Source organism: Benincasa hispida, chromosome 9, assembly GCF_009727055.1.
Source record: "Benincasa hispida cultivar B227 chromosome 9, ASM972705v1, whole genome shotgun sequence".
In the NCBI taxonomy this organism is placed as follows: Eukaryota; Viridiplantae; Streptophyta; class Magnoliopsida; order Cucurbitales; family Cucurbitaceae; genus Benincasa; species Benincasa hispida.
Window position 1 is genome coordinate 38,329,826 of NC_052357.1, and position 12,965 is coordinate 38,342,790.

At 36.2% G+C, this 12,965-nt stretch overlaps 1 protein-coding gene across 1 annotated transcript; it reads left to right on the forward strand.

Annotated features, from left to right (window-relative positions):
* Nucleotides 1-9,725: 9,725 nt before the first annotated feature.
* Nucleotides 9,726-12,758, forward strand: LOC120085100 (psbP domain-containing protein 4, chloroplastic). Its single transcript, XM_039040959.1, has 5 exons — nucleotides 9,726-10,162; nucleotides 11,297-11,400; nucleotides 11,888-11,999; nucleotides 12,105-12,332; nucleotides 12,423-12,758. The coding sequence occupies exons 1-5, from the start codon at nucleotides 9,868-9,870 to the stop codon at nucleotides 12,485-12,487; spliced, it is 804 nt and encodes a 267-aa protein (XP_038896887.1). The 5' UTR covers nucleotides 9,726-9,867; the 3' UTR covers nucleotides 12,488-12,758.
* The last annotated feature ends 207 nt before the right edge of the window (nucleotides 12,759-12,965 follow it).

Genomic DNA, 12,965 nt, shown 5'->3' on the forward strand with positions numbered 1-12,965 from the left:
GTCAATTTTGGACGAGGAGGTCTTCCAATATACTCGTGCGTTTAGAGTGATTTCAAAGCCATCTGAAAGCTATAGAAGTCTAGTTTTTAGATAAGGGCTGCCGAAGGAAAAGGCTCAAAGGAACTGGGCTGAAGGTTGAGAAGAAGGCAGAAGGGTCAGACTGTCAGATCAGTCTGGGCCAGTCTTGAAGATTTTAAGATTTCGGCCAAACCACGGGGAATTATGAGCTGAAAGTTTAGGGTAAAATTCTTAGAATAATTTTATAGAAGAAAGTATTTCCAAATAAGATTCGGAACTATGATTAATCTAAGTTGAAAGTTGAATCTGAATTCTAGGGGTGAAAAAGGGATTCGAGGAGCTACTAGAGTGAAAAGTTCCTAAGAGTTCGAGGTGAGTGGCTAAAATGTTTTTGAACTAAAATGTTTTTAAACTGTTTTGATTACAAATGTTTTACAGAAAGCATGTTTGCAAAAATAATTCTCATGCCTACTAGTTTTATAAAGTGGTTTCCAAGTAAGATCTGAATTGTGTTGTGAACACATGCCTATTGTTGAAAAACTATTTACATACGTTGATTTTATCCAGCATGCATTACCATCTTTAAAGTCATGTTGTATATGTGTTATACTGTACATGCTTTAAAGAGAAAAGTTGTTTATAAACAATTTTGGTAAAATGCGATGCCGAAGTATAAGGAGAAGGCATCCACCCAACTAGATATTGAAGTACAAGGAGAAGGTATCTATTGGTACTGAAGTACGTTTGAGAAGGTACCAAGCCAACGGGATACTGAAGTACATTGGAGAAAGTATCCTAGTAGCTCGATACTGAAGTACAAGGAGAAGGTATCTGAGCAGTAGTACCTAATGTGGCCACAGGTGAATAAAGTCAGAGATTGAGCAAAAGGGTTCTCTCTAGACTAGTAGTTGGTGTTGGGATTATTTTACCAGTTATACAGTACTTTGATTTGAAAAATGATTTTACTGTTTATCTTTTAAAACAGTATTATATAATTTATGCTTGGAAAATATTTATGCTGCAAAAGTTTATATTTCAGATAAAACTATTTTATGAAATTTTGCATGAGAATTTACTATGTTTTTTCGGTTACTCACTAGGCATAAGCTCACTCCATTTTCAAATGTTTTTGTTTTTCTCCTCACAGGTAGCGGTCAAATCCTCTGAAGACAGCTCAGTATCTGCTCTGCCACTAAAGGACGAAAAGACTTGTAACCGTTTGCTAGGTGGTTACTGTTAATATTGTACACATGTTACTATTATTCACCTGTCTCTTATACACATCTAGATGTGTATAAGAGACAGAGGCGTTGGTGTTGGGATTATTTTACCAGTTATACAGTACTTTGATTTGAAAAATGATTTTACTGTTTATGTTTAAAACAGTATTATATAATTTATGCTTGGAAAATATTTATGCTGCAAAAGTTTATATTTCAGATAAAACTATTTTATGAAATTTTGCATGAGAATTTACTATGTTTTTTCGGTTACTCACTAGGCATAAGCTCACTCCATTTTCAAATGTTTTTGTTTTTCTCCTCACAGGTAGCGGTCAAATCCTCTGAAGACAGCTCAGTATCTGCTCTGCCACTAAAGGACGAAAAGACTTGTAACCGTTTGCTAGGTGGTTACCGTTAATATTGTACATATGTTACTATTGTTCATATAGGAACTAGGGTTTGTGGGTTTTGTAAATCTAATGTTGTAAATACTCTAAACATATTAAGTTTCTAAGTTAATAAATTGTGGGCCTACAGCCGTTCCGTTGCATATTATTTGTATTTGGTATCAGAGTTATTCCGTAAGAGTTTTTAGGCAGTAAGTGTCAACCTAAGGGTTGATAACTGCTGCAATCACGCCCTTCTCTAGGCTAAGAGGGTGATCTTGTGAAGATGAAGCGAAGCTACACTTGACTTGTGAAGATGAAGCGAAGGCGCACTAGACTTGTGAAGATGAAGTGAAGTCGCACCAGACTTTGAGAGATGAAGTGAGCAGCACCAGACTTTGAGAGATGAAGCGAGCAACGACATACTATGTAAATGAAGCACGCCATACTATGGAGATGAAGCAAGACACGCCATATTATGGAGATGAAGCGAAGTCGCACCAGACTTTGAGAGATAAAGCGAGCCACGCCAAACTTTGGAGAAGAAGCGGGCCACGCCAGACTTTTGAGATGAAGCAGGTTACGCCAGACTTTGGAGATGAAACAAAACCATGCCATTAGTTTGGAGATGAAGCGAAGCCATACCACAATTTTGGAGATGAAGCGAAGCCGCATCATGACTTCGTAGATGAAGACATTGAAGATGGAGCGGAGCCATGCACACCGACCTTAAACTTGAAGATGGAGAAGCATCAGCGGAGCCTCTGAACTTAAAGATGGAGAAGCATCGATGAGACCTTCACACTTGAGTTTGACAAAGCATCGGCAAATTCTCCGCATTTGAGTTTGACGAAACATCGGCAAATGCTCCCATTTGGGTTTGATGAAGCATTGATGAATCATTGACATCTGAGCTTGAAAAATCATCGACCAATCCTCTACACTTTAGCTTGAAGTATTGGCGATTCCTTCGCATTTAAGTTTGAAATATCGGTGAATCCTCCGCGATTGAGCTTGACGAAGCATTGACGAATCCTCTACAGATCAGCTTGAAGTATCGGTGAATCCTTTGCAATTAAGTTTGACGAAGCATTGGCAAATGCTCCGTATTTGAGTTTGATGAAGCACTAATGAATCTTTGGCAGTAGGCTTGACTTTGCGACTTTAAGCATGAAGATGGTATTGCAAAGCCTTCAAAGTTGAGCATGAAGATGGAGCATCGATGAAACCTCTAAACTTGAAGATGGTGAAGCATCGATAGAGCCTCTGAACTTGAAAATGAAAGAGCATCAATGAAGCCTTCGAATTTGTAGATGGGCATCGAAAAAGCCTCTGAACTTGAAGATGGAGGGAAATCGATTAAGCTTCTAAACTTGAAGATGGAGGAACATTGACAAAGCCTCTGAACTTGAAGATGGAAGGGCATGCGATCCAACCCTTGAACTTGGAGATAGAGAAGCAACAATGCAAACATCGAATTTTGAGATGGAGAGGCATTAATGCAACCATCGAAGTTAGAGTTGTAGAAGCAATAGTGCAACCCTTAAACTTGGAGACGGAGAAGCAACAGTACGACCATCAAATTCGGAGATAGAGAAACAACGGTGCAACCATCAAAGCAGCAATCTAATCTTCAAACTTGGAGATGAAGAAACAGTTGCGCCAACATCTTTGTAGAGGAGGTAGAATTGCAACAACTTTTAGAGAAGAAGCGAAGTTGTAGAGAATAATATTTTTTTTAAGGGAAGCAGAGAAGTCGCACCAAACTTGAACTTCAAAGAGAGAGAAACGAAACACCAAAATTTGACTTCAAAGAGGAAGCGGTGAAGCCTCCGAACTTGACTTCGAAGAGGAAGCGAAGCACCATTCAAAGTGTGTGCTTCTAATTTGCGGTGTTAGCTCCTTAAAGGGATGAACATCTTCAATTTGTTGTGTTGACCTCAACAGGATGAACAACTTCAATCTGTCATGTAGTGCCATACATTAGGTGATTGTGGTACTATTCTTTTATGGATTGAACTTAAATTTCTTTAAGTTGCCTACGTACCTTTGAAGAAAGGGATCAAGTCATGACCTAGTTCAAATGTTCTTTTTGTTGGCTGAACTGAACTTGAAGTTTCTTTCAAGCTGCCTATGTACCTTTACAATGACAGGGATCAAGTCATAACATAGTTCAATAAAGAGAGTTTTTTTGGGCCGTTCACCTTTTAAGCTCATGTGGGCAAAGAGCACCATGCAGTTTAGGCTCTTGCGATGAGGAGCATTTTCATTTAAACTTCAGAAGCTCTTATTTCATCATGGTTTTGATCATCTTCTTCATTTGTAGGATTCGTCAATATGATGAGTTTTGGTTTCACTATCAAGGAACCTTCTGTACTTATGTCAACAGAAAATTTCCTCTTCATGCGTGAAGGGAAATGACTGTGAATCTTTTCGTTGTTGTTTTCTTCATGGAATGATGTCGCTTTCAAGATTTTCATCCTTCCTTTATGTTGATCGCTTGTTGTCTTGGGATGATCAAAAGCAGATGCTGAAGGTCGATCTTTCTTTGATGTAGATATACTTAGCCTTTTGAAGGTTGAAGTTCGAGTAGAAGTAGTTGTTGGACATTAGTCTTTTTCTCCTACTGTGGCCATATTCAATCTTTGAAAGACTAAAGATCGAGCATTTGAAGGCTTAATACGATCGAAGACAGAAGTTCTTTGCTTTATTTCTTCTGAGTTGTTGACTTCTTCAACAGTTATATGATTGTTGTCAACTTCCACTGTGCCGACAGTGTGACATGCAATAACTTCTGATACTTTCTCTGGACGATTATTGAGAAAGCTTCTTGAGAGACGTTTTGCCAAAGCTACCGGCCATCGAAATTAAGGGAAGTCCTTGTCTTCTTTCTTAACAGGCTTAGACTTCCATGTCATCCTTTTGCCTTTCTTTTTATGAGCCTTGTTCTTTCTTCTATAGCTTCGATAGGAACACGACTCTTTTTTGGTGGAGTTTGATTGTCTTCTTTTTCGATAAGTCACAACTATCCACCCTCCGTTATCATCTTCAACGAGCACATCTTTCTTTTTGGAATTTTTTGTTTAAATCTCTTGTTAGAACCGAATGACTATAGACTCGAAGGCTCCAAACTGGATCAGGTTTTGTCTTTGAACATGGGATACAGATAGTGTTGGAACACTTGAAGTCGTCGCTACTGTAGCGTGATTTGTCTGAGCTACTTCATCCAAATCTAGCTCAATCTTCTTTTCACGAGCTAACTTCAGAATTCGTTCCTTCAGCACGAAACACCTTTCCACTGGGTGACTAACGACCCGATGATACTTGCAGTAGTTAGGATCATCTACTTTTCCTGTTTGTTCCAGCTGCTTGCATTTCAGTAGTTGAATAAGTTGCTTTTCTAGCAGTTGCTCCAATCTTTCTTTAAGAGTTGGACGATGCTTCTCGTCTTCATTGTGCCTTCTTTCAAATTTTTTTTGTTTTTCTTTAGAGGAAAATTTCAGCGGGGTCACATGAACGACCATAGATTCTTTTGTAGCACTATCCACAATCTTTTCAGTACCTTTAGCTTCATTCTTGTATTTTCTCCCTTTAGGGGCTAGAAAATCTTTAGTTCCCCTATTGGCGATGCTTAGCTTCATATCATGAGCGCGTGTTGCCAACTCCTCAAACGTATGAGGTTTTATCCCTTGTAAGATTTAAAAAAGTTCCCAGTGTATGCCCTGAGTGCACATCTCCACTGCAGATAATTCAGTGAGTCTATCTTTGCAATCCAGACTCAAAGCTCTCCATCGGTTGATGTAGTCAATGACCGACTCTTCTTTCTGCTGCTTTGTGTTCATCAGCTCCATCATGCTAACAGTGCGCCTTATGCTATAGAAGTGGTTAAGGAACTCTCTTTCCAACTGTTCCCAACTATCAATCACTTCGGCTCTAAATCAGTATACCAATCGAAAGCATTTTCTTTCAAGGTATGGACGAACTGCTTTACTAGCTGGTCTCCTCTGATTCCTGCATTCGCAGGTTTCAATGAAGTGTACAACATGTTGTTTTGGATTGTCCTTTCCATCTAACTGCTAGAACTTTAGAGGTTGATACCCAGCTGGCATTCTCAGGTTGTCGATTCTCTTGGTGTACGACTTAGAGTACATAAAGAAGGACTATGATGGTCTTCTGTACTGGGCCCTTATGAAGTTTGCAATCATATCCTGCAGTTGTTAAATTGATAGGGTGGCGACAGAGGTAGATTGTTGTGACTGGCCTTCCTAGAAGACAGTCTTTCCTTTGTCATTGGCTTTCATAGTTGGAGATAGACTCGACTCAGCAGTTTCTCGAGCATGTATTTCATCTCTTAAAGTAGTGATTTAATGATCTCGCTCTTCTACCGCTTTCCTAAGGAGATTTATCTTTATCTCCATCTTTGCCATGGTCGACTCAGTCATTACGTCAGTCATCATGACAGACACTACATCAAAATGTGATTCTTTCTCTGATAGATCAGTAACAGAAGCATAGTTGTCGAACAAGGCTTTTCTCTGATGACGATCCCGCCTTTAGGAGATTCCATCAGCTGGTCCCATATTTTCCTCGTGATGACAGAGCTTATGTAAGTGTTGCTTGCGACGATAGCTTTGGATGGAGCTTTCTTTGGTGCCATTTGTAGATTTTTTGACTTGGATAACGAGAGAGATGAGAGGTAGATAGGTCCTACTGGGCGTGCCAATTTGGTCGCACGAGATTTCAATAGAAATTTATTTCATGGAACTTGAACTATGTATTTGTATTAATTTTATGAAAAGTGAATACAATCTCTAATACATAATATTTTGATGCTTTCAAAATAAACTATAGTCTTTAAGCTGGTTGATCTTCTTGAATGATCCGACCTTTGGACTTGTTGATCGATTTTCTTGAATGATCCGATCTTTGGGCTTGTTGATCTTCTTGGATGATCGGTCTTTGGGCTTGTTGATCTTCTTGGACGATCGGCCTTCGGGCTTGTTGTTTTTCTTGGACATTCGACCTTCGGGCTTGTTGATCTTCTTGGACAATCGGCCTTTAGGCTTGTTGATCTTCTTGGATGATCGACTTTTGGGCTTGATGATCTTCTGGGACGATCGATCTTTAGGCTTGTTGATCTTCTTGGATGATTAGTGTATGCACGAGGCTTCCGAAGAAACTTATTTCGTGGAGTTGAACTTAGATGTTATTTTGATGCAATGATTCGATCTCTAGTACTTGATCCTCTGATTCACTCTTGGTTGAATGCATACGTTTGATGTATAGAAGTAGAGCGTGTGGATGTTCTAGAGCTTGGATTCTTGGAAGAATGCTTGTATCTCCAAAGGACTTCGGTCTTCAGAATGCTTGTATCTTCAAAGGACTTCAGTCTTCAAGCGTGGTCAGATTGCTTGTATTTTCAAAGGACTTCGGTCTTCAGATCTTTGATATGTCTTTTGATCTTCAGAGCTTTAGTGTCTTCTGATCTTTAGAACTTTGATATGTCTTTTGATCTTTAAAGTTTTAGAGAAGTTATGTTCTCAGATCCTTGGAGCTTCAGACTTCAGATACTCAGAGAGATTTTGCCTTCAATTCGTTCTTCCCTAAATGAAGAGATAGGGTCTCTATTTATAGAGGTCTCTTATGGGCCTTACATGGATTTGGGCCCAAATTGGGCTTGGTTGGTCCATGGGTCTAGCCTTTGGACCCAATTAATTGGATTTGGGTCTGATATGACATTCGGGTCAAATTCAACCTATTTTTGGGCTTAGTTGAATTTTAACCCAAATAATAATATCAAATTAGGCCAAATTAATCTTATTTGATTCAACGATCACGATGAAACTACGTGGTGTCATCAAATTTTGTCTTCAACTTCAATTTGGGACACATGTCACCTCGTAGTTGGTCCCAAATTTGATCATTTGGTATTTAAAATTTCAGATCTAACGAATTAGGTCTCTAGATAAATTAATCCAAATTTTCCTTAAATTTATTTAAAATTTCAAATCTTTACAAATATAGTTAAATTAAATAGCTTACCTCCTAAATTCAATTTTGACCTCAATTTAACAAAATAATTTCCAAACAATTTAAGATAATTTAAAGAAAATTTACATGAATATTCGGGGTTTTACAATTATACTTTAATGTTAAAGACTAAAAGTGAATATTCACACGAGATTTTCGGAGAAACTTGTTTCGTGGAGTTGAACTGAGTTTGTGTGGGTGTAGATGTTGGTTTGATGCGTTGTGGTTCAATCTATAACATTTGATCCCTGATTCTCTCAGTTGAATACGTTCGCTTAATTTGAAGAAGCGAAGCGCGTGACATTCTTGAAGTCCAAGTGTTGTCTTCAAGGAAGTGTACGACTTCAGGAGTCTAGAGTCTTCTAATTGTTGGTGAATTCTTTCTAGGCTGGAATGTAAAATTACTGACTCCCACAAATGAAGAGAGATTCTCTATTTACAGAGTTCTTTGGTGGGTCGTGGGCTTGGGCTTGGTTGGTGCATGGGCTTGCCTCTTGGGTCTCATTAGTTGAACTTGAGCTTGGTTGGTCCATAAGCGGGCCCAATTAGTTGGATTAGGGTTTGATTTTACATTTGCATCAAATTTAGCCCATTTTTGGACTTAGTTGGACTTTGACCCAAATAGTAATATCAAATTGGGCCAATTTAATCTATCTGATTCAACAGTCATGATGAAAGCACGTGGTGTTATCGGAATTTGTCTTAACTTCAATTTGGGACACATGTCAACTCCTAATTAGTCCCAAATTTGATGATTTGGAATTTCGTCATGAATGACGTGGTCCAAAATTTCTCTTTCAATAGTGAATATTTAGGGCAAATGAAAGTTAAAAGTGTAACTTATAAAATCTCATGGTAAAATTGTAACATTTGAAACTTAACTATATTACCAAACTCAAAACTTAAAACTAAAAGGTTTTGTTTGGTTTAAAATTTTAATTAATAATATATAAAAATGAATGTAAAAAAAAGAGAACAAAAGAGAACAAAATATGATACGTTAATAATGAAAGTTTATAAAAAAAAGATTTCGTGATCTCTAATATAAGTATGTTAGTTGAGTTATGTTCAATTTGACTATTAATAATGAAAGTTAAATCTTAGAAAATGACTCAAAATTATAATATGTTATAAATAATGAATGATCTCTAATTAATATAATTCAAAAATAACTATTCGATTATAAAAAATCAATAAACAATCAAGTATAATTATTAAAATTTTATTTTTCCTAACTTAATTTAACTAATGAAATATATTATTAGCTAATTAATTAATTTGTATATCTAATTATTTGCATTCATTTAATAAATTTTTTTATTTGTATTGAGGAACTAATTAAATATTTTAATATATTATTAGTAATTTATTAAAATAAATATTTATATTAATTTTATTAAATTCATGTCAATTCATTAATTAGTTAATTAACTATATTCAATATAAGGTGGACGAATAGAAAACTCATAGTTCTCGTCTTCGCAAAATGTATAGAAAATTCAACATTCTATAAAAGTATGGAAAACCTTTGTAAGTAAAAGATGTCTCAGAATAATTTATTACATAGGTATTGAAATTTGTATAACAAACATTAGTTAGCTTGGATCAATTTTTATCTAAAAAAACCTCAACCAAACAACCTCAGAATATATCATTTGAAACTAGGTACCAAATAGCAACTAAACTCAAAATTAAATGAGGCAAGGGTTATCATCAAAATATAATAGCCATATATTGGTACACTAAAAACTATTTCAAAACTTTCAATTAGTTACCTTCAATGATATTTGAAAATATTCATTTGCTATAGTATTTGTTATTTAATACAGATTTTACTATTTTACATACATCATTTTCTTATTATTTACTATAGTATTTACTATTTCCTTTTTAAATTAAAATAATTTACACATCAAACACATACTATTATAATTCAAACTAAAATAATCTAAACCTCAAATACAAATTATCATAACTCAACTATAATAACTAGTTCATTATCCGTAACATCTACCATGATAATCCAATGGCAAGTGTTTAGAGTTGCAAAGCAAAATGTTAGTAGCCTCTAAAGTTCAGTGCTCCACATCCACACAAAATTCAAACCACCAAATCCCTTTCAATTTCTACGCTCTTCCACCTCCATCTCCTACCATTATCATTCCTCCATTCTACAATTCGTCTCCAGAAATCATCGTTTCTGGTTTCGAATGGGAACCACATTGTTTACCATTAACCCATTTTTCTCCTTCTGTCACCAACCGAACCTTCCTTCTCCCCTTCTTCATCCCAACTCTTTTCTCCCTAAACCGGTTTCCGCCGTCCATGGTGGCCAACAGGAAAACCCCAACTTGTCTCCCACGCTGAATCGGAGATGGGTTTTGGTGTCCGGTGTTTCTTTGCTTTCTTCTGCGGCTTTGGGGCTGCCTAAGGACTGTTTGGCTGCGGTTAAGCAAGGCCTTCTTGCAGGGAGGATTCCTGGGTTGTCTGAACCAGATGAACAGGGTTGGCTTTTCCTCATTTCCATTTCTACTTTACATTTATCAATCTTCTGCTTCCTGCAATCTCTGGGTTATCAAACTCTTTTCTTTATTCCACTCTTAACTCTATCAATTTAATTCTTCTTGTTTTAAGTTTGGAACGATTTGTAGTCTTTCATATTGGTTATATTCTAAGTATGGTTTATGAACTTCAATGTTTATATCTAATATAACGTTAGAAAGTATTTTATAGTTCTAGTGTTCAATAGGTTTGAGATTTGAGGTCTTTGGCATATTCATAAATTTTTGTAAGAAAAAATAATTAATGAATCTATTATTAATAAAATTGATTTGTTTTGTCCATAGATCATTAGTTTATGTATTTTTAAATAAATATAAAATAGGTCGAGGATGTATCAGACGTAAATTTAAAAATTCAAGGATATATTGGATACAAAATTGAAAGTTTAGGGTTTATTATAAAAGATTTTAAAGTTTAGAGACCTAATTGACACAAACTTGGAGAGGTACAATGACGAAACTTGTAGTCTAACTTTTAAAATTTGTAACGTTAACGATGTACTCCATGTACTTTTAAATTTATATGATGGTTCAGTTTCTATACTGACGAATCTTGTTAAGTTGTAATAAGATTCTCTTTACTCCTGTAGGTGGATAAATCTTTAGGGACCGAATGTGTTTTAAATTTAGAGGATAGATACTGAAAATGATGCAGAATTTACTGTTTTCCTTTTGGTGATGGTAATTATTGGGCTTTCTCAATTGTTCTATTTCAGCATCTCTGTTTTCTGAAAATGTATGAACTTAGTGTCTAATATTTTTTTTTGTTTAATTAAATTGTAATGAAAACTAACCTGTCATCTTATAGAGATACCATGTCATCTTCTACTTGAAAGAATACAAGGGCATACGAAAAAAAATAAAAAATAAAATTGATACCTGATGTCATGTATACTTTTTGTGCTATTTTAATTGAATACTGAATCGATATATTCACAAAAATGTAGGGGTTAGAATGAAATAAATGAAACAACAAGGAGTACAATTTCATTTTGACCATTGAATGCTTTCAAACTGCTTTCCCTTTTCATCTCAAGCTTAGCATATCTTGTTTCTCGTTTGTTGCCTGCTCAGACAGGTTGGAGGACATATCGTAGACCCGACGAGAAGTCCGGTGGGCATGGAGTTGGATGGAGTCCTATTATTCCTTATGCCTTTTCAGTTCCACAAGATTGGGAAGAGGTAAATGTTTCGACATTCCCCTTTTAAATTTTAACCTCATTAAAGATGCTGATGAAGATCAGAGAAACTAATGAAACTTGATCAACCACTTAAACTAATAGGATGTTGACATGGCTTGTTAGGCTGGTGCTTTGGGTTGTTTTGATCCTCCACGTCGAAGGCTTACTAAGTGGCCATCCACCTAGAATTTTAAAATTCAACGAGTTTCTTGACAGTTAAATGTTGTACGGTCAGTTGTCCTTTGCGATAAGTTAAAAGAAAACTTGCAATATCTTTTGGAAGTTGTGTTGGGAATGTCCTTGTTGATTAGAGGAGTAGAGTGAGGCCTGTATATATAAACATAGTAAAGATCCAATAATATCTATTCCCAATTTGTTTCTCTGCTTGGAATTGAAAATTCTCCTACTAATTAGATATCTCCATGCAAGTTAGTTTCACGTTCATCTTGATTAATGCAGAGATGAGACAATGTGCTTTTGTGTTGCAGGTTCCTGTGTCCATTGCTGATCTAGGTGGAACAGAAATTGATCTCAGATTCGGAAGCTCAAAGGAAGGTCGACTGTTTGTTATCGTTGCACCTGTTCGTCGATTTTCTGATGGTGCATTTCCCTGAAACTTTATGCTTCTTGTTCAGCTTTCCATTCCAAAGAAACTATACTGCCACTCACTCTTCTGAGTTCTGATTTTGTCATTGTCCTGTCAAGTTATCGGCGAGGATGCAACCATTGAAATGGTTGGACCTCCAGAGAAAGTAATCAATGCATTCGGCCCGGAAGTGATTGGAGAAAATGTAGAAGGAAAGGTAATCAGCATGAGCGTGGCAGAGCATTCTGGAAGAACATATTATCAGTTTGAATTGGAGCCTCCTCATGTTATAATCACAGCGACAGCGGCCGGAAATCGCCTCTACCTATTCAGTGTAACAGCAAATGGTAAGAGCCTACCAAGAACGCCTTCTTGATATGATATAGGTTTGTTTTCCATTAGAACTGAAGGAAGCTTTTTTCTTGGGGTTGTTATAGGTCTTCAATGGAAGAGACATTACAGCGACTTGAAAAGGATAGCGGATTCCTTTCGTGTTGTGTGATGAAATTGTTTCGAAACTAGTTGGAGTATGCATACATAGTGTGATTTACAGAACAACAGTTGGTCAAAGCCTTGTGATGGGTTCCTTTATGGCGTTAAAGCCTTGAGGTTTTTGTTTAATTAGTTGCCTTGCATTATCATATGTTTATACTTCTTCTATTTGATGGCAAACACATGGCTCTGATATACTGAGTTGTAGTTTGTATCTACCTGAGAGAATTAATATCATCATGTAAAGTGATTGAAATTGAAGGGTTGATAAAAATTTATAATCCCTAGGTCACTGATATATAAGAACAATGTTAAAGAGGAGTTGTAATATTAACACCTAAAATACATCAAACACACCTAGCAAGCAAAGTTTTAAATATTCGGATTTTATTTTATTCTTCTATGCAACACACCATGTTAAATAACAATTTGATTTTTTTATTTTTATTTTTTAGTCATTGAAAATTAAAATTATTAGCAGTGCTTTT

What these genes read in the sequence shown, in the direction of transcription:
- LOC120085100 (XM_039040959.1), top strand. Translation starts at nt 9,868, where the DNA reads ATGGGAACCACATTGTTTACCATTAACCCATTTTTCTCCTTCTGTCAC. An exon ending in TTCCACAAGATTGGGAAGAG is followed by an intron (nt 11,401 to 11,887) that starts GTAAATGTTTCG and finishes TTTGTGTTGCAG; the next exon opens with GTTCCTGTGTCCATTGCTGA. An exon ending in TGTTCGTCGATTTTCTGATG is followed by an intron (nt 12,000 to 12,104) that starts GTGCATTTCCCT and finishes TGTCCTGTCAAG; the next exon opens with TTATCGGCGAGGATGCAACC.